This window comes from Tarenaya hassleriana, unplaced genomic scaffold (assembly GCF_000463585.1).
Source record: "Tarenaya hassleriana unplaced genomic scaffold, ASM46358v1 Cleome24, whole genome shotgun sequence".
NCBI lineage: Eukaryota > Viridiplantae > Streptophyta > Magnoliopsida > Brassicales > Cleomaceae > Tarenaya > Tarenaya hassleriana.
The window spans coordinates 1,397,028-1,417,862 of record NW_010965696.1 but is presented as its reverse complement, the minus strand read 5'-3'; the positions used below and the strand labels follow the sequence as shown (position 1 = coordinate 1,417,862).

General features: G+C 37.5%; 4 protein-coding genes across 4 annotated transcripts; 3 read left to right on the top strand and 1 right to left on the bottom strand.

Annotated features, from left to right (window-relative positions):
- Positions 1 to 1,247: 1,247 nt before the first annotated feature.
- Positions 1,248 to 4,660, top strand: LOC104815819 (cation/H(+) antiporter 14-like). The gene is made up of 3 exons (XM_010544375.2): positions 1,248 to 1,809; positions 2,169 to 3,161; positions 3,262 to 4,660. The coding sequence occupies exons 1-3, from the start codon at positions 1,540 to 1,542 to the stop codon at positions 4,474 to 4,476; spliced, it is 2,478 nt and encodes an 825-aa protein (XP_010542677.1). The 5' UTR covers positions 1,248 to 1,539; the 3' UTR covers positions 4,477 to 4,660.
- Positions 4,661 to 7,611: 2,951 nt separating this feature from the next.
- On the bottom strand, positions 7,612 to 8,425 carry LOC104815818. The gene has a single exon (XM_010544374.1). It carries the CDS (start codon positions 8,334 to 8,336, stop codon positions 7,818 to 7,820), a length of 519 nt encoding a protein of 172 aa, XP_010542676.1. The 5' UTR covers positions 8,337 to 8,425; the 3' UTR covers positions 7,612 to 7,817.
- A 4,485-nt stretch (positions 8,426 to 12,910) lies between these two features.
- LOC104815817 (GDSL esterase/lipase At1g06990) lies at positions 12,911 to 15,046 on the top strand. Its single transcript, XM_010544372.2, has 3 exons — positions 12,911 to 13,553; positions 13,745 to 14,006; positions 14,761 to 15,046. Exons 1-3 carry the CDS (start codon positions 12,942 to 12,944, stop codon positions 14,949 to 14,951), a joined length of 1,065 nt encoding a protein of 354 aa, XP_010542674.1. The 5' UTR covers positions 12,911 to 12,941; the 3' UTR covers positions 14,952 to 15,046.
- A 2,247-nt stretch (positions 15,047 to 17,293) lies between these two features.
- LOC104815814 (laccase-3-like) lies at positions 17,294 to 20,655 on the top strand. Its single transcript, XM_010544371.1, has 5 exons — positions 17,294 to 17,408; positions 18,573 to 18,724; positions 18,832 to 19,076; positions 19,156 to 20,220; positions 20,318 to 20,655. Exons 1-5 carry the CDS (start codon positions 17,307 to 17,309, stop codon positions 20,446 to 20,448), a joined length of 1,695 nt encoding a protein of 564 aa, XP_010542673.1. The 5' UTR covers positions 17,294 to 17,306; the 3' UTR covers positions 20,449 to 20,655.
- Positions 20,656 to 20,835: the final 180 nt, after the last annotated feature.

The following is a 20,835-nucleotide window of genomic DNA, read 5'->3' as shown; positions in this document are numbered from 1 at the left end:
GTCGCAATCCGTCGCAATTTTTATTTTCCGTCGCAAATCATCTATTTCTTTGTTGTGACAGAATTATCCGTCGCAAACCGTAGCAAATTGCGACGGATTTTGCGACTGTTTGCGACGAATAATTTTTTTTCACATTCTGTCGTAAAATCGTCACATTCCGTCGCAATTTTCTGTGCGACGGAAATTTCCGTCGCAAATTCCGTCGCTATATGCAGGTTTTTTTGTAGTGTAAGAGACAGACCAACGACGTCAAACTTCTTTTCTCTCACTTAGATTCTCATATTGTATGGGTATGTATATGTATAGCGTGCATATATATATCTATCTATATGTATATAGTGTTTGGATATTAAGTTAAGAATCATAAAGACACGTCATGATTCTCAAGTACAATGATATATCTAGTCGGGGAATACAAAATCAGATCCCTACTGTGAGATATTGAAGTGATTAAAACAGCGTTGCCGGATAGTGAAAATAAATGTAATGTCGAGAAAGTTGATACAAGTTCAGGAACAGTGTGATTAAAAACACACTTGTTTTTTTTTCGAATACTAAGCCCATAACTTATCTTGATGGGCTTTACAAAAAAGCCCAAAAATGTGTAACTCGGCCCATTAGCCAATTACAGAAAGCTAAGCCTGACTCCGTCTATTTAACTCAAATGCTAATCGAATAACCGAATTCGATATAGTTCGTTACAAAAGCAACTGAATAAGCAGTGATAGTTTTTTTTTTCCTTTTTTGGTAAAAAGGTGTAGTTTTTTTTACAAATAAAAAAAAAACATAATTTAAATCCGAAATATCACTCTCCATTTAATCTTGATTTTTATTTGAACCATGCAATCGAATATGGATTTTATTGATTCGGTCGAACTAGTTCACAACTTGCTTTACCCCTGGGTTCATGATACCAATTTATTTTTTATTTTAAAAATTCAAAGAATATAAAATCATATATATTAATTTAATTTTTTAAAAATGATTAGTTAAAAACCCAATTATCACAGTATTGGAGCTTGTATTTTGATTATGGGAAGAAGGAGATGTATGAATACGGACATAAGCTATCTTGGACAGGACAGAGAGTTATGTATACGGTAAATGAAAGAAACAACTGTTCAATCTATTATTCTCCCATCCCACAAAACAAAAATAGAAAATAAAAATATTGGCCGACTCTCCATATCACATCAACCCTTTCTCTCGTTTCCCTCCCACCCATCACCGGTATCCATCACCTCTCTCTCTCTCTCTCCCTCTCTCTCTCACCGGTATCCAACAACCCCCCTCTCTCTCTCTGACATCTCCAGATACAAAGAACATCGCCATACACAAATCAAAGTCCTCTGTCCTGTTCTTCGATTTGTCTGAGGTACATGAGTCAAAGCACAGATGCGTGTTTGACGATCAGTCTCTCTTTCCTCCTCGAAATGAAAAAATAACATTCGCAAGCCCTCAAGAACCAAAAAAGGGGAGGACCCAGATATTCTGTTCTATTCATCTTTGAGAAGTCCTGGTGTGATTGATCGATCGGTGATGGAGGAGGAGACGACCTGGACAAGGTTGGCCGTGGAGGAACGGAAGTCGAAGTACAGAGGAAAAGTGCACGGGCCGTTCGGGATGGAAGACATCGTGTGCCAGAGAAAGAACATGTTAACCTCGAAAGGGGTGTTCTTAGGCAGCGACCCCCTCAAGTACACGATGCCTATTCTCATGATGCAAATGGCCGTCATCGTCCTCACCTCCAGGCTCGTTTTCCGCCTCCTCAGGCCGTTGAAGCAGGGCATGATCTCCGCCCAGGTCTTGGTAATGTTCCCCGACCCCCTTCTCTCTCTCTCTCTCTCTCTCTCTCTCTCTCTCTCTCTCTCTGAAAGAAAATTAAGGTGGGGTTCTATATATAGTTCTTTGTAGGGATGGAAAGAACCCTAATTTCAGGTACAACCAACATGATTGGATTTGGTTACGAAAATTGGGTTCAAATTCGGGCATTGGCATTACATGGGGTAGCTCAATGGACTGCAAAATTACATTTTGCATCGAATCTCTAATACACAATGACGGTGACATTGATTAGACAAGAGAGCAACCTAGTGTTAAAACTTTACAACAGATCCGTGTTACGCTTCTATCTGATAATCACAATGTGTGTGAATGCACCATTGCAGGCCGGTATTATCCTAGGCCAGTCTGGTTTGGCCCAAAACGCGAAGTACGCGGAGATATTCCTCCCGGTGGGAAGCAAAAGCACGCTGCAAACGCTCTCGAACTTTGGTTTGATCATCCACATCTTCCTTCTCGGCGTCAAAATCGACCCAAGCATCCTCAGAAAGGCCGGCTCTAAAGCCTTCTTGATCGGCACCGCCTCCTACGTCTTCCCCGTGACGATAGGATACCTCACCGTTATCTCCATGAACAAGACTTACAATCTCTCCGAAGACTTAATGCATTGTCTCATCACAGTCATCCATCTTAGCTCCATGACAACTTTTCCGGTCATGACGACAGTCTTAGCCGAGTTGAACATTCTGAACTCCGAGCTTGGTCGGCTTGCTACTAACTGTTCCATTGTCTGCGAGGCCTGCAACTGGTTGGCCTCGCTCGTGTCTGACCTTTACAGACGTCAACTAACGACGAGCGTAGTGACGGTCATGTGGATAGTGGCTCTGCTCTTCGTAATCGTTTTCGTATGCAGACCCATCGTCATGTGGCTAACAGAGAGAGAGACCAAGAGCACAGGTAACAACCGCGAGATCCCCTTCTTCCCAATTCTCGTGATCATGTTTCTGGTCAGTATAGGAGCCGAAACGCTGGGCGTTCATGCCGCGTTCGGTGCGTTTTGGCTCGGCGTCTCGCTTCCAGATGGGCCGCCGCTGGGGACTGCATTAGTGACGAAGCTGGACGTGTTTGCGACCAGTCTTCTGGTTCCTTGTTTCGTGTCGATAGGTGGGTTCGAGACAAACTTCTTCATGGAGGGAGATGGTAACGCGAACCTGATCAAGGTTGTGATCCTTATGACGAATGGTTGCAAGTTTTTCGGGACAGCGGTCGCGTCCGTCTACTGCAAGACGCAGATTCGAGACGGGCTTTGCTTGGCGTTCTTGATGAGTTGCAAAGGAATCATCGAGATTTACGCCTTGATCACGGTGAAGGACGCCGAGGTAAATCAGAATCCATACCTTTTATATGCATAGTTTTCAGCGTCTTCCATGCAAAGAACTCGACTTTAACTTGTTAGGGTTTCCCTTTTTGTTTTTGCAGTTGATAAGCACATACTGCTTCAATCTGTTGATTATCACGATCCTTCTCGTGACGGGCGTATCGCGTTTTCTGGTCGTGTACCTCTACGATCCTTCCAAACGCTACAAAAGTGCGAGCAAAAGAACCATTCTTGGCACCAGACAACAAAACCTTCAGCTTCGTCTTCTTCTCTGTATCTACGATGTCGACAACATTCCTTCGCTGGTGAATCTTCTGGAAGCTTCGTACCCAACAAGGTTCAGCCCCATCTCCGTCTGCACTCTACGCCTCATCGAGCTCAAAGGCCGAGCCCATTCAGTCCTCGTGCCACACCATAAGATGAACAAATTCGATCCCAACACTGCCAAGTCCACTCACATCGCCAACGCATTCCGGCGTTTCGAGCAGCAGAACCAGGGGACGGTCATGGCTCAGCATTTCACGGCCGTGGCTCCATTCTCGAGCATCAATGACGATGTCTGCACTCTCGCACTCGACAAGAAAGCCACCCTCGTCGTGATACCTTTCCACAAGCAGTACGCCATCGACGGGACAATCGGTTACGCAAACCCCGCGGTTCGGAACATCAACCTTAACGTGCTCAACACTGCACCATGTTCTGTCGGACTGTTCATCGACCGGAGCAGGACCACCGGCTGTCGATCCGTGCTAATGGGCCAGACGTGGCAGAACGTGGCCGTCCTCTTCATCGGTGGCCGAGACGACACCGAGGCGCTCGCCTTCTGCATGAGAATGGTAGAGCGACCCGACTTTAACGTCACGATGATCCATTTCAAGCACAAGAGCACTCTACACGACAGTGGAAACAACATCGAGATGGGAGAGATTCAGCTGGTGCAAGAATTCAGGAGATTCGCCATGAACAAAGGCAAAGTGAAATACAGAGAAGAGATGGTGAGAGATGGCGTGGAGACCACGCAAGTGATTAGGTCACTGGGGAACAGCTACGACATGGTGATGGTGGGTCGAGACCACGGCCAAGACCTCGAGGCCTCTGTCTTGTACGGCCTGACGGATTGGAGTGAGTGTCCGGAGCTGGGGGTGATCGGAGACGTGTTGGCTTCGCCGGATTTTAACTTCTCGGTGCTCGTTATTCATCAGCAGCCTGGGGAGGAGTCTCTGGCTTACGACGACGCTTATTCATCTCTGCCAGTTACTTTTACCAACGGTCGACCTGGGAAAGGACTAGCAAATGACTATGTCGAGGCATATTGATTTCATGAACCATATTCCTATTATTAGGCATATATTTTTTTTTATATAAAATATATTTTTATTGCACATATTTAAAACAGACCTAATTCTAAGCCTCGTCAAAAGCCCATTATCGGCCCAATATAACCCAACTAAACTAAAGTGGTGTGGCTTTTCACCAATTACCATTTTGTTCGTATATTACTCGGCATATTGTAATTACCAAGGCCCTGCAACTGCAATGGTGTCTCCAAGTTGGAGAAATTTCTCTAAAGAAATATGTAATTAGTTATGAGCGATCATTTTTTGTTTATATATATAAAAAAACAAACTAAATAGTACATAAATATTCGAATTAAATTCGATATAAAATCTACAGAGTGTGATTTTTAAAATTAACTTATCGAATAGAATTTAATCTCATATGAAATAAAAACAAAAAATAAAGTATTTTGTTTTAAAAAAAATAGAATCCAAATGGAATATAAAATATTATAAAATAAGTAACTGAAATTATAATTTTAAAAATTTTAAAAATGAATCTAAAAATATTGCCCCCAAAAAACGTTACTGAAACTCTAAAATATCTCTGACCTAAGTCTTAATTGAAGTTCTATATCTTTTATTTCTCCAGCATATATAATATTCCATCAAAGTTAAATGATATATAAAATTGTGAAATATATATTCCTAGATTAGTTTGTTACTGTATTTTTTTGGGTACTTAAAAGATGATTTACTCGGGATTATAAATATAATATTTTGTCATATGGATTTGGGAGATGTTTGTAAAACCCAGGCACACGTACCACGAACTTCCACTGCAAATTCACAAACCCTATTGGCCTTCCTTTGTCTACGACCGTTATAGGGATCTGTGATTGACTTGCTTTATTAACATTTAATATTATATATTCGTAACGAGCAAGTTCTTGTATTGTTAAGAAAACGATGGTTAATTCATTGAATACTCATTGTCTATCTATGCCTATTCACATTAAATAATATAAAACTTGAATTAATATGATTTTTTTTTTAAAAAACGAGATATAATTATGAATGAATGAAAAGAAAATGAAAAAAAAAATTAATGGTAGAAATTTCTAGCCGTGTATTAAATTATATATACATAGAAATTCTAAAACATGAAACAAAGGGAGAATAAAATGGGAGAAACAAAATAAAGATGATATTAGAGAGATGGGACAGAGAAGAAGGAATCCATCAATCATCCATGTGATGTGAAGGCGTCTGAATCAGATGGTACGCCAGCTTTCATTTTCCTTTATTTTTATTTTAATTATTTTCATTTTATTCCCTTTCAGATTCCTTTAACTTGGAGATGTCGCCATCTCCCACCTTTTCGTTCAACCAAGAAATTACCTTATTTTTATTATTTTAAAATTGATGATATATATATATATATCAATTACAACCACCAATATGATAGATATTTAAATGGACCAACTATATAATATATCCTCAATATATATATACTTCACACATGAGCTTTGTTTTTTTTGTTTTTATAATTAGAATGATTATCCGTGCATTCGATTCGACTATATCTACCCTAAATTCGAGATCAGTCTTTGTATATAGATCATTTTGGTCTAGAAATTATATCTCTTTCCACCAATGGAATCGAACCCAGGAATTTGAGGATGATTTTGTCACCTCTCTATCACTGGACCACCAACCGTTGAGTTGAGCTTGTTTTGTATGTGTGGAAATCCGATGTTATTAGCCGCTTCACATGCACTTTAATTTATATTCCTAATATTTTTGTAACATTGGTTAAGTATGTTATATATATATATTCATAAAAAGACCATCGTCGTTTAATTAAAATTTGTCTTACTTATCTATGCCTTAGTGAAAGAGTTCGATAATTCCTCTATTCACATATATTAAAATTTTACATTTTATGATATTGGTTTAATTTTTTAATATTATATTTAAAAAAACATCTTAAATTGTATCATATATTTAGACATATTCATTGATCAATAACAATGATTGAAAATAATATCAGATTTAGACTCTAATAATTTTTCGGATTTGACACAATTCATATATAATTATTATGTGCAAGTGTTGGGAACCCGCCCTCAACTCTTCAGGTCGGACATCGCAATGCCTCACATCCTGGATCTAATAGCCTAGCGGGCCGGACGAATGATACGTTATCGCGTACGGTAAAACCAACGACCCAGCGCAACAGCCGACAAGTCATGCCAAGCAGATAAACCACCTCTCTCACAATCGTTATAGATGTTATATCTTCGATCAGTTAGTCTATGCGTGATACAATTTTGTAACACAATTTTTAAAATATAAATTTCTGTAAAGCATATAAATAATATATTACAAGAAAGTTTTTTTTTCCCTCTCTTTCTGCATGCATAATCATTGAGCCTTTTTTGTCCATATATATATATATATGGACAGAGAGAGAAGAGTTCCAATTTTCCATATATATATATGGAATTGAATTTACTCTGAAACATATGGCTTTTTAATGAGTTGAAAGGCTTTCACATTGGTCCACCTTCATGTGACAACATGCAAATGTGTCTGACCCACATTTTTTAAACTCAACAGTCTTGAGTTCGCGTTATTATTGTTTTTTTTTTTAATTTGAAAATTCCCTCTTATGATTATTGTTGTTATTTTTATAATTGCTACCCATCGTATATTTAAAGCCCGAGTGGTCAAATACAGAGTATTTCAGTTAATCACACGTCTCGTCATTTAAAGGACCAATCATATTATATATAATAATTACTCGAATAGATTAAATAAAGACACCCTTCATATAATTTATTCCAGTCCGGTTATTTTTCTTTGTTGCGCATGTGTAATTATTATTCCTCGATATATACATATATAGTACACTTTGAGTGCTACACACAATAGGTTTTAACATTTATTTTCAGTTAGATCAAGTTATGAAAGTTTATTTAATTATTATTTTTTATTAAAGTTGTACATAAAAATCCATTTCCTTTTTATATATATTCAACCCCTTTTATCCCAAGATTTAATCTACCTTACTCCTTACATATCTTATCTTTTTCTGGTCGATATACAATGATACAACCATATATATATATATATATATACGCATGAAAAAAATGCATATGCATCGTTTCGGAATATAGGATCTTGTCTTCATTTCCACAGACCTGAAATTACAAAAGCAATTTAACATAAATCTTATCCACATTACACAGTTTTTTTTTAAAAAAAAAAGAAAAAAAAAAGAAAGAAAATGATCTCTCCGGAGATATTAATTAATCCGGCTCCCGGACAAAAAAAAAACCGATCGGAGAAAAAAAAAAGAAGAAGAAACACAAAAATCAATCCTCGGCAATGCTCTCCAGGTGTGGTCGCCACGTGGACACTGACGCCGATCGGCTGTGTCTCCGGCGGTGGCGGTTCTCTTTTCCGGCGACGTAACTCAACTTCTCCGATGACAACACCACGTCTTCCAAGTACTTCTCACACAACTTCAAACTGTGATCATTGTCGCTACCACTGATCTTGTTCGTGGCGACGTCGTAGGAAATTTTATTTTTCCGGCGCCGGAGATCTTTATACTTCCTTTTCTTCTTCTCCGACAAGGAAGAGTCCGGGATCAAAAAGTAGATGCTGCCACGCTTGAGCTCAGATTCCGGCGACAATATCAAAATTTTTCGGACAACTCCCTGGGAACAGGGTGTGCTCAGGACATGATTAGGGTTTGCCTTCAGGATCTCTCCGGCCGTCACCGTCCTGGCGATCTCTTCCACGTATCCGTTGAGATGTACGATTCTGATCAAATCTAGGGATCCACATGGAAGAACACAGGCTAGACAACATCTTAAGCTGTTTCCCATATTTCTTGGAACTGAAAGATTTCTCTCTCTCTCTCTTCTGAGAATTCAGAGAGCTTATTCTTTTTTTTTTCTCTCTTATTTTTTGGTGTCTATCGATCTTCTGAGGAGGAAGGCGTTGGAGAAGACGATGATATATAGGAGCCACACTTCACGTATCACCAAAGCGGGGTCGACCATTAGCATTGAGTGCTCCGAAATTACCTTAATACCCTTGCTTATTGTTGTTTTTAGCTTAACCGGACCCTGTTGGCCTTTCAAAAGAATATTTATTTATTCTTTGAAGTCATTTATACTAGTATAATACGACTTTATATTACCTTTTAATTTAAAAAAAAGAAACTTTTACTGCAATTAATGATTGTATGATACATATTGTTTGTTTTCACTTTTCACTAATTGATATGTATATGAATACTAACTAAAATATCTCATAACCGGTACAAGCATGTAGATTAGTACCACAAAAAAAAAAAATAGAGGATCGCATTAAAAGAATTAACCTCTAGATATAAGACAACGATAATTTATACGTAACACGGGCTCCTCCCCTCTAGAATGGTTGGAGTAAAGGGTATTCTGGTCCACTCGTGAACAACAAATAAAAGGAATTACGAAAGATTAATATTGTTTGATTAGGCTTTGATTATTGCTACAATTAGGATTAGTTTTTAGTGAACGCAGCAACATGATCATGTCATACCCAAGTTTGGGTGGCCTAGTAGTGAGAGAACATGCAAAGTATGGTTTCACCCTGGGTTCAAATCCAAGAGTGGGGAGGGGCATTCACCTGAGCTTTCCCGATCCTCTGGGAGATGTAGTCGGGTCAAAAGACCCGGTGAACTTCTGGATTATCCAAAAAAAAAAACATGATCATGCCATGTCATCGCCAATATATAGGCATGGGCTAGGAGGACTTAATACAACTTAAATGCCCTTCCCCTTCTACTATATATCATAATAAAAAAATTTGATTTTTATTTTTATATGCGGACTAGGTTCCAAGGTCCATAAAGATGTTCTGTAGATAGATTTTAAAATATGAAAAAAAATCTATAATTCTTTTGTATTGGTAATATTTTATATGAAACTAGATTGATGTTCAACCATTTTTTCATCCATTGTTGAATGCAACCATCGGATGAATTTTGGGAACTATTTTCGGGGAAAACACCTTTAAAAACATATATCCATATCAAACAGAAAAAAAAGGAGAAATAAACATCTGTATTATGTGAAGGACAAAATGATAACGCGACATATATTAATAATATTAGTATGCAATTAACATTTTTTAAAATACTCATTAGATTTTATTCATTTATATATAATCTTTATTCATATTAATGATTTAAATCGTCATTGTAGCACCGTATTGGCCCTTTAATATATAGTATTAAATTTTGGTGTCTGAGGTACTTAAATGGTTTTGTCGTCAAAGTTTTCCTTGAGACTTCATGTGGATGCCCATTATGACACTTATACCGTACGTACTTTATATGTACGTAAAACTATAGCTTCGGCAACTTTCTTAGATTATGTACGAATGGTGGAGGAGACCCGTTAATCTCGAGCCACGTACGTACATATATACGTACTTTTATAAAAATGTTTAATCTTAGTTATGTCCGATCAAAGAAAAACACACCACGGATGAACTTTTTATTAAACTTCGTACGCTTGCTATTAGGAGATACGGATTATATTAGAATTTGTTTTAACATTGCATTAATGTATTAAACAAAATAGAAAAGAGAATGTATGTATAACATGTTCGGATAATTTTAAAAATAATCCGGATCCGTCCTAATCAAATTGCAATATGGATTATATATAAACTATTGTCTAATATAGTAGATTACGTGATCTAACTAAGAATTACGATACTAATTGACATCATGAAATGTAGAGACCACGTCTACTTATATCACATGTATAAATATCATTGTATAATTTTTAAAATTTTAATCAACATAATTATAAAAAATATTCAAACTTTATATAGTATGGTTATGATCCAAAAATCATATGATCGGACGATTCTCCGAGTATCTATTTTATAAGAGAAATCATGTATGATTTATCGATCGTTTGTTTCTGAACCTTATACATCATGTTTAGAACTAGAGTGTATTCCACATTGATTTTATTATGTTTTTTTTTGTTGAAATTGATTTGATTATGTTTTTTTTGAAATTCTAGCAAATGTACGAAGCCAACGCAGATTGTTTTGGTCATATAATACAAATTAAAGACATGCAATCATATTCCTTGTGGGCTCTCGATTTGGTATTATAAATTGTAGATTAGGGTATTAAACCGTACTTAAGTTGGTTAAGCTAATGATTAACGGCGCACTAAAATAATTACAGAAAACAAACACAGAACGTGCAAATAAAATCACAATGGTACATAAGTCTGTAACTACGTGTGAGGAAGCTTCGTACCACAGAGGCTGGTTTCGGGCACCGACTTCCGAGCGGCGCTTAATTATAATTAATTAAATATGATATTAGTTTTTAATTAATTACGATTAAGAATGCACACACTGTGTTTGTCCACAAGATTCTTTGGTGGTTTTAAGATTGAATCTTAAATTACGAAACTTAGACTTAATGCATCGTAATTAAAGTACGTGAGAGCCAAGCCTGTCGTTGCACAATTTGACAACGAGGCACTTCCAATCATATGTTAATGACATTTATAATCATTATAATCATAATTTACATACTAGTTTTTAGTTACATGGAAAATCATGTATCAAAATCATCATGGGTTAAAATTTGAAAATTATTGGTAATTCTAGTAGCAAATGATACTTTATATAGAACTGATTGTTTTAAAAACCCTTTTTATTTTTATTTTTTATTTTTACTGCCCACAGTAAAATATTTTCTGCAATATTGATCAATTTGCTTAATGAAATAAAAATTTTATAAAAAAAATTCTCTTTTAATTTTATCGTACCAAAATGATATAATATATATAGTTTACATTCAAAACCCATTTTTTTAAAAAATTCTTAGAATAGAAACAGAACACATAAAACCATTTTCACGGATCCCACCCTTTCATGAATAAATAACCAGTCCATTATTCATTATCATTATAATATATAATTTGTTAATTAATTGTACAAAGTGCCACCCTCGCAAAAGTTATAATAATTTAAGTCAGATAAGGCACCTACTTGTTAATTAAATCCTAACTAGAAGTATATGATTAATCGAGTTGCTGTACATTATTTTTATTGTCATTATAAATATAGCACATAACTCTATATGTCACCCTTATGGCAATTTAAATAAAATAAACAAACAATATATATATTAACAGCTGGCGATGTCGGTCCAAGAGTTCAATGAATCCAAGTCTCGTAATCTAAAACTTCTATTTTAGATTTACCAAAATGTATGTTATCTTTATAAATATAATGTGCCCTAAATATATGCCCAATGTAATTTGAGAAGAAGAACAAACGTCCACCGTTTAAAGTAACGGCAAAGGTCCAAAATTAAGTTAGCAGATATTAACGGAAGTTTAGGTATCAACGGGGAATAAATTTATTCTGATACAAACGAACTCCAAAAGGACATATTCATTAATAAAACTATATGTAAATACGGTTTTTATCTTACTTATCTTAAAAACATATAATATGGTTGAATATAATATTTCATATGTTTGGCGCGCTAAATGTAGCAGTTTCTCATGGGTCTTCAAATGCTTTGTCGAGCTTATTTTTACGTTATTAAAGATATATAAGACATAATTTTTTATCAAGCTGAATGATAAATAATATCTCTGTAATGTATATCTCTAATATTCGAAGTATAAAACCAACGTTTACCTTTGATGTTGCTTAGGGTCTACGAGGAAAATGGTAGCAGTTCAATTCTTTCCGTGATTATCATTTCTTAATTTTAATTCAAAAGTTGAATTCATAAGCCTAAAATATTTATAGTTTAAAAAAAAAATCTATTGATATGGGCTCCTATGTTGGTCCAATATGCTTTATATGGGCTTTTTAGCCTAATTTCTTTTACTATCTTGGCCCAATGTTCATCCACCAAGTTTTTTTTACCGAAGATGTTTTAATAACTTCTTATATGTACATGTATATGTATATATATACACACACGCTAAGGTATATATATATATATATGTTTAGTGCCATGTTTAGACCAAACAAAATTGAGTGAAATTAAATAGCAAATAAAACAAAATTTTTCTGGTGAATTAAAATCCCAAACTTTTGGGAAGGCAGCAAAAGCGTGACTTGCCTTGTATTCCACGACAAAACTATAGCATGGTCATGAACATTTCTTATTCCGGTTAAATTTCAAAATTTAATTATTTTCCCTTTTTTGCCATTTAATAAAAATCAAATCTATCTGAATTTAATTTGTTTCCATTTGTTTATATTATACAAATATTTTTTTCTTGATATATTATTTTAGAATCCGATTAGTTTTATTATATAAAAATACATTCCGTTTAGTTTTATATTTTTAAGTAACCGTGTTATATATTAACATTCATACACAGTACACTACCCATTTTTCGTACCACTCAAAACAAGGACAGAGAGAGGTGGAGGAAGGGAAAATGTCTGTATCAGTGATAATAATCATAATGATAACAACAACAATGAGGACGTGCCATGCAACGAACCAGTTCTACGTACCAAAGTTCCCGGCCATTCTCGTCTTCGGCGACTCCACCGTCGACTCCGGCAACAACAACCACGTCGACACCGTGATTCGCGCCAATTTCTTCCCCTACGGCCGAGATTTCCCCGGCGGAGTAGCCACCGGAAGATTCTCCAACGGCAAACTCATCCCGGACTTCGTCGCATCTCAGCTCGGCATCAAAGACACGGTTCCTCCGTTCTTGGATCCTGCTCTGTCCGAAGCCGACATCCTCACCGGCGTCAGCTTCGCCTCCGCCGGGTCAGGCTTCGACGGCATCACCAACTCGGCGTCGAGAGCTATCCCCGTTGTCAAACAGACGGAGATGTTCGGCCGTTACGTGGCGATGCTCCGAGATATCGTCGGAGAAGAAAAGGCGGCGGAGATTATCGGCGAGGCATTGGTGATCGTAAGCGCGGCGACTAACGACTTCAATTTGAATTTCTACGATTTGCCTTCCCGTCGTTTGCAGTTCACCGTCGGTGGTTACCAAGATTTCATACTCACTCGGTTACGAAATTTTTTACAGGTTATTATACTTTTTTTTCCTGTCGTATTTATGAGCATATATATACACTTATGTTCAGCATATTTTAATTTAAATGTGAATTTGGCTTTCGAGTTTTATCCGATGCGTGCATGGACCGGTATTCGAGCACGGCCGTTTAAATCATTTATAAGGTTAATATTGTAATATGAATATGATTATAACAACTACAGAAACTGTATGACATGGGATGTCGGAAAATGACGGTGGCCGGACTACCTCCGGTCGGATGTTTACCGGTCCAGATGACGGTGGATTTAGAGTCGCCGTACACGAGACGATGCGTCGACAAACAGAACTCCGATTCCGAGGCTTATAATCGAAAGCTGAAAGATCTATTAAAGCGAATGGAATCAAATCTCTCCGGCAGCTTCATGCTCTATTCCGACATCTACCAACCCGTGATCGACATGATCATCAACCCCCAGTTTTACGGTACGTAACGCGTTCTAAACCCCCACCCCATGCATTTCACATTTTTTTTAACAAGTTTTGGTTACACCCCTCATGTTTTATGCTTTCATCAATTGCGTCCCGTGTTTCTTTACTCTATCTGCCTGGTCCCAAAAGCTTGTTTCCTAGGGACGCACATGTTATGAATATAAATGACATATTAAACTCTAATATTATATAAATTCTCTATAATTTTGGATAAGGTTTTGTGACATATAGGGCTGGGGAAAAACCCGAATTCCGGGTATTAGAGCATCATATGATATTACATCGACTTGCAATGCGTCAAAAACCTGAGAATTGGATTCAGGTAATTGGGTTTGAGATCATGTATTAGAAAGGGGCACCAGAATAAATATTAAAATGACACTTTCGAATCAACTCTTGATATGTGATATTTCTTTTGAAAAAATTTCAATATTTGGTATTTTAAAATCGGATTTGGTTACCCGATTTTTTCGGTGCAGAACAAAACAGATCCGAACTTGGATAATATCTCATAAGATCCGAAACATTCGGGTTTGGGTTTGAGTAACCCAAAACTCCCGGGTACCCGACTACACCCACCCCTAATTAATGACACGCCTATCAAATTATACAATAAATTCTCGATTTATATAAGATGTTTAAGCCGTCCAAGCGATTTTCATCGCCTGCCAACTTCACCAGAGCATCTGTGTCATTGTGTCAAGTCAAGAAATCTAGGGTTTCAGTTTGCTGTTTGAAAATGCGACAGGGCTGAACGAGACGAAGAAGGGATGCTGTGGGACAGGTACTATGGAAGCTTCGTTCATGTGTAACAAGTTGAGCCCTACATGTCCGAACCCCGACGAGTTCCTGTTCTGGGATGCCATCCATCCCTCCCAGGCTGTTTACAGCTTCATCAGTCGCCTTGTCGTTAATGAGGTCCTCCAAAAAATGTTCTAAGTAATAGTCATCTTAATTAATTCAATACCCTTTACTCGATTTGACGGTTCAGATTTTGTTGTTGATCTAGAAATTGATATGGGGATTATTAATTGAATGTTACAACCGTATGTTATAAGCGGTGTATGTGATTTTGGACACCGTAATATGATTTTCAAAATGTTATAAATTTGTTATATTGCTGGATTATCTTTCGAATATTATCTAACTTAGCATCAGAATTAGCATATGGTGTAGTTATGTATGTACATTTAGCATCAGAATAAGCATCCAAATACTCCCTGCATTTGCTTCTCGGAAAATTAATAAAATAAAAAATCGGATTCAAAATAAGATGAGAAAATATTATATTGTCGGAAAATGGATAAATTATGATTAATATTTTACTGATTGGGAAGACTAACATAGAAAAAATATATGTAAACAAAACAACATACAATGATTATCACATTGTTACCAAATGTGTCAATTTATAGGCAACCAAATTCCGAATACTAGGTCTACACGGTAGCGTGTCAATTAAGCAAACTAATCCATTTTCTAATTACAAAGGACAGATCTGTTAAACCTGCTTCCTTCCATTTATAATAATAATAATATTATAACTAGTTTTTTTAATTAAGATTAACTAATATATATGCGTGTATTAGTTAGAAGCTTGATTGGCGTTTAAACCCTACTTTCTCATGGGAAAAAAAAGTTGACAGTAATTATATGCTTTTGAAAACTTTGTAGACTTTGCGACGCGTCATTGCTTAATCCATGTATAGTTCAAAGTCCAAGGCTTTGACAAAGATAAAATGTTTCTTTTTTTAATGAAAAAGATAAAATGTTTGTTAGTACATGCATTGAATTCTTCGAAAATGTGTACATACATACATATATATATATATATATATATATAAAAGTAATATATATCGCAAAAATAAAATGCTTGTTTATGTTCTTTTGGTATGGATGCGGAACGGTCAGCAACCGCAATAAATTTGAAATTTACATTTACTTAAATTATTAAGAGGAAATAATTTGCATAGACTTGCGAATTGATCCAAAAACGGTTTGCGTAGATTATTAAATTTGATAAGAGGACCAAAAAAAATGAAGAAATTCCGCAAAATTTCAAGTGGGAACAAGGCTGAAGCTAAATATTATTTAATGGCTGACATGTTTACAGTGGTGAACCAACTTCTGATAATTTTTCAAATTCATTTTTTACACAAGGATTAGTTAGGGTTTGAATTCAAGCATATATATATGGGGGGTCACGTATATTTTTGAATATAAGATAATAAGTCCATCACGTATTTAGATTAGATCTATATAGAACCGATTATATAATTAATATTTGGGATTGTTTAAAATCAGATGGTTTAGATTCGGTCACCTTATTTTTATAATTCGTTGTCTATTAATATCTAGAATTTAGATATTGATCCAAATGATCGGGTATTGGCGAATAGAGGAAGGCCACGTGTCTGCAATCAAGAGTTCGGAAAAATAGGACAAGAAGAGGCAGAGGATTACATATAAGAGTGATGGACTTTGATCCTAGTTTTTAATGGTTATTCCAAAAATTTGTTTAATTACAACTATAAGAGTAAAAGTTAAAGTAAATGGAATTTCCTAATGTATTCGGAAATAGTAAAATTTAATTCTGAATCCGATTTTATAGGTATTTCATTTTAAAAATCCGATTTCCATCTATTTAGTGTTCAAATACAAAAAAAAAAAAGAAAAAGAAGAAGATATTTTTTATCCATCTTATTTCGGATTAATTTTGAATTTTATTATTAATTTTTTTTTTCTATAACCAACCGCTACTCTACTTACCAAATGATTATGAATTTTTCAACGCAGATTTGCTCCATATTGGGCCCTTGGGGATAACACAATAACATAGGTTTAGTGATTCTTGAGCGGCGGCATAGTTTGTTCTTTCGAAATTGTGTCCACAAAGGGAAATTAGATAACATAATAAGAATTATATATCTATATATATATATATATTATGTAGAATTTTTACAAAAAAAAACATATTTGTATATGAAAATTTTCCTACAAAGTTGTATATGCAACAAAAGCATAGTCCATGGATCTTGGGTTATTTCCAATCGTATTTAATGTAAACAAAGGAAAGGGAATCCTAGTAACGAATTAGCCTAGTGGGTGCACCAAATCAACTATAGTCAACATTTTTCTCCATCGTGCTTACACTAATGACCTAATGTTTTAAAATATTTATTATTCTTCAGATTTAAATTATACAATATCTCTTCCCGCTTAGTTCCAATGTATAAATACCTCCCTCTTCCCTCCCCCATCTGCTCATCGCCGAGCTTCACACTACCGGCAACAATGGCGTCTCTTCCTCCCATTCTCCTGTCGTTCTCCATTCTCATCTGCATCTCTTTTCTTTCTTCTTTCGCCTCGGCCGAGCTTCACGTCCGAGAATTCGTGGTAAGTTCTTCTGTTTTCTCTGTAACTTTTAACATTTTCCGACACGATTTAATAGGGAAATGTTTTTCTATTATTGATAATGGGAAGAATACATCATAATATATAGCAAAATACAATAGAATATTCTCGGCATAATATCTAGGGTAAATCATAACAATATTAATGATGATATTATAAGAATAATATCTTCCTATATGCCCCCTCAAGATGAATCATCTATGATGAATTCAATCTTATTACATAAAAACTAAAAACTGAAATTGTGATCGTATTAAACGAATCATCTTCCATGTGGTGGTGTAGTCCAGATTTGAGTTGGTGTTGCTTGATAACGTTTGAAGAGCTTGAGAGTTGTATTCTCAGAGGCTGATGTGGCACGGATGTGCGGCGCATATGCGCGAGTTGGGTTGCGCGACAATGAGGTCGGCAGCGCAAAAAAAATTGCGATGTGTATAGCGGCTAGGCCGGAGAAAAGAAAAAAAAATGAGCGCAAAAGCGTGACGCATAATGCGTGGTAGTCTAGCAGCGGAACAAGAGAAGAAAATAAAAATAAGTGACGCAAATACGTGGATCGATGATCGGAGTTTTCCAATCGAAAGAGGCTAATAGCCATGTTTAAAGAGCTTACAACGGCTAGGGTTGACGTCGATAAACAAACATCGTCGTTAAAAAAAAAATAGCACATCGTCTAGGGTTGACGTCGATAAACGAACATCGTCGTTAAAAAAAAATCGGCTAGGGTTGACGGTGATGAACACCGCCGTCGGAAAAAAAAATAGAAGAAAAAAAAGAGCAAAATAAATTTAAAACGATACTCAAGACGATGATACTATTGGATTTAGTACATCGTTGTCATCTTCATCGTCGCTTTCGGATTCGACCGACATTGTTGATGAGAAGAAGAAAAAAAAAATTAGAGCAAAAACCGAAGCTCTGATACCATAATAGGGAAATGTTTTTCTATTATTGATAATGGGAAGAATACATCATAATATATAGCAAAATACAATAGAATATTCTCGGCATAATATCTAGGGTAAATCATAACAATATTAATGATGATATTATAAGAATAATATCTTCCTATACGATTTACCTTTTGGAAAAGATAAGAGTTTTTTTTTTTCGTCTCGGATTCTTTCTGGTTTTCGGGTGATTTATTAGATCGAGGCGAGGCCAGTGAAGAGGCTGTGCAGAACTCATCAGACCATCACCGTGAACGGCCAGTTCCCTGGTCCAACGCTTGAAGTTAGAAACGGGGACTCTCTCGCCATTACCGTCGTCAACAAAGCTCGCTATAACATTAGTATCCACTGGTAATATAACATTTTAGGTTAAATCTCTTATATACATAAGTACTATATTACCCCCTTATAGTAACTTGACACGGAAGTAACTATCTTCTGTTGTGTTTTTTCCACAGGCATGGAATAAGACAGCTTAGGAATCCGTGGGCGGATGGACCGGAGTTCATAACGCAGTGCCCCATCCGACCAGGACAGAGTTACACTTACAGGTTCACGATTGAGGGGCAAGAGGGTACGCTGTGGTGGCACGCCCATAGCCGATGGCTTCGAGCCACGGTCTATGGAGCTCTCATCATCTACCCTCGTCTCGGATCTCCATACCCTTTTCCTATGCCCAAGCGAGACATCCCCATTCTTCTCGGTACGATATATATACACATACATATATATATCAACTCTCTGTGATTATCAGTTTAACTCTCTCTTCCTGACCGAAACAGGGGAATGGTGGGACAGAAACCCCATGGACGTCCTAAGACAAGCCCAGTTCACCGGAGCCGCACCAAACGTGTCAGACGCTTACACAATCAACGGCCAGCCCGGTGATCTCTACCGTTGCTCTCGCCGTGGAACCCTCCGGTTCCCGGTTTTTCCTGGCGAAACCGTACAGCTCCGCCTCATCAACGCCGCCATGAACCAAGAGCTCTTCTTCGCCGTAGCTAACCACCGACTCACCGTCGTTGAAGTTGACTCCGCCTATACCAAGCCCTTCACCACCAACGTCGTCATGATCGCTCCCGGCCAGACAACCAATGTTCTTCTGACCGCGAACCAGCGTCCCGGCCGCTATTACATCGCTGCTCGAGCCTATAACAGCGCGAACGCGCCGTTCGACAACACCACGACCACAGCTATACTGGAATACGTCAACGCCCCGCGTCGAACCGCTCATGTCTTCCCGCGTTTGCCCGGTTTCAACGATACCGCGACCGTGACCGCGTTTACGAACCGTCTGCGGTCCGTGAGAAGAGAAGGGTTACCTCTCGAGATCGACGAGAATCTGTTCTTCACCGTGGGGTTGGGACTCATCAACTGCTCAAATCCGAACAGCCCGCGTTGCCAGGGCCCGAACGGGACGCGGTTCGCGGCTAGCATGAACAACGTCTCCTTCGTTCTTCCGAGCCGCAACTCGCTGATGCAGGCCTATTACCAGGGGAAACGTGGCGTATTCACGACGGATTTCCCGCCGGTTCCGCCGGTGAAATTCGATTACACCGGGAACGTGAGCCGAGGGCTGTGGCAGCCGAGTCGGGGGACCAAAGTGTACAAGCTCAAGTACAAGGCCAAGGTGCAGATCGTATTACAGGACACGAGCATTGTCACAGCAGAGAATCATCCGATGCATTTACATGGTTACCAGTTCTATGTTGTCGGGTCGGGTTTCGGGAACTTTGACCCGAAGAGAGACCCGGCTAAGTTCAACCTCGTCGACCCTCCGGAGAGAAACACCATTGGAACACCTCCCGGTGGTTGGGTCGCCATGCGGTTCATTGCCGATAATCCCGGTGATTATCTCCCCTGTTTGGCAAAACCCACATGAAAAAAAAGGAACTATTTTCATAAATATGCACAACCCCTAACTAATTTTTCACGTCTTCTCAGGGATTTGGTTCATGCATTGTCACATCGACTCGCATCTTGGGTGGGGTCTCGCCATGGCATTACTGGTGGAGAACGGAAAAGGGGAGCTTCAGACGGTGCAGCCTCCACCGTTGGATCTTCCAAGATGCTAAAGCTGTCGCGACCCTCCGCCGCTGGATCGGATATTCATCGTACTCGTATCTTTCCTTTCTGGGTTTCTTTTTTCTTAATTAATGAAAGGTTTGTGGGTTTTTGATTTGTAAGCTGTGCAAACTGCTCCAGCTCTTGTTTGGATCCGATGTACTTTTTGTTTTGTCTTCCCCGAAAACATTAAAACATATGCTCTCTTTATTTCTTTTTGGTCAACCATGTGTTTGAATTTAGATATATGCGCTTTAATAGTATAAATAAATCCTTTTAGTTCAGATATTAGCTTGCAATCTTTTTAATCTAAGTGAAAAAAATATAGGAGGGAAATCACGGCCAGAAGACGAATATGTGGGTTTCTTTTTAGTTCAGATAGTCTCAAGGTTATCTTT

Bases quoted from the DNA above. Each gene is read 5' to 3' on its own strand.
- LOC104815819 (XM_010544375.2), top strand. From the start codon at position 1,540: ATGGAGGAGGAGACGACCTGGACAAGGTTGGCCGTGGAGGAACGGAAG. The intron at 1,810-2,168 runs GTAATGTTCCCC...GCACCATTGCAG, and splicing joins TGATCTCCGCCCAGGTCTTG to GCCGGTATTATCCTAGGCCA. The intron at 3,162-3,261 runs GTAAATCAGAAT...TTGTTTTTGCAG, and splicing joins TCACGGTGAAGGACGCCGAG to TTGATAAGCACATACTGCTT.
- LOC104815818 (XM_010544374.1), bottom strand. From the start codon at position 8,336: ATGGGAAACAGCTTAAGATGTTGTCTAGCCTGTGTTCTTCCATGTGGA.
- LOC104815817 (XM_010544372.2), top strand. From the start codon at position 12,942: ATGTCTGTATCAGTGATAATAATCATAATGATAACAACAACAATGAGG. The intron at 13,554-13,744 runs GTTATTATACTT...TAACAACTACAG, and splicing joins GGTTACGAAATTTTTTACAG to AAACTGTATGACATGGGATG. The intron at 14,007-14,760 runs GTACGTAACGCG...AAAATGCGACAG, and splicing joins CATCAACCCCCAGTTTTACG to GGCTGAACGAGACGAAGAAG.
- LOC104815814 (XM_010544371.1), top strand. From the start codon at position 17,307: ATGGCGTCTCTTCCTCCCATTCTCCTGTCGTTCTCCATTCTCATCTGC. The intron at 17,409-18,572 runs GTAAGTTCTTCT...GTGATTTATTAG, and splicing joins TTCACGTCCGAGAATTCGTG to ATCGAGGCGAGGCCAGTGAA. The intron at 19,077-19,155 runs GTACGATATATA...TGACCGAAACAG, and splicing joins AGACATCCCCATTCTTCTCG to GGGAATGGTGGGACAGAAAC.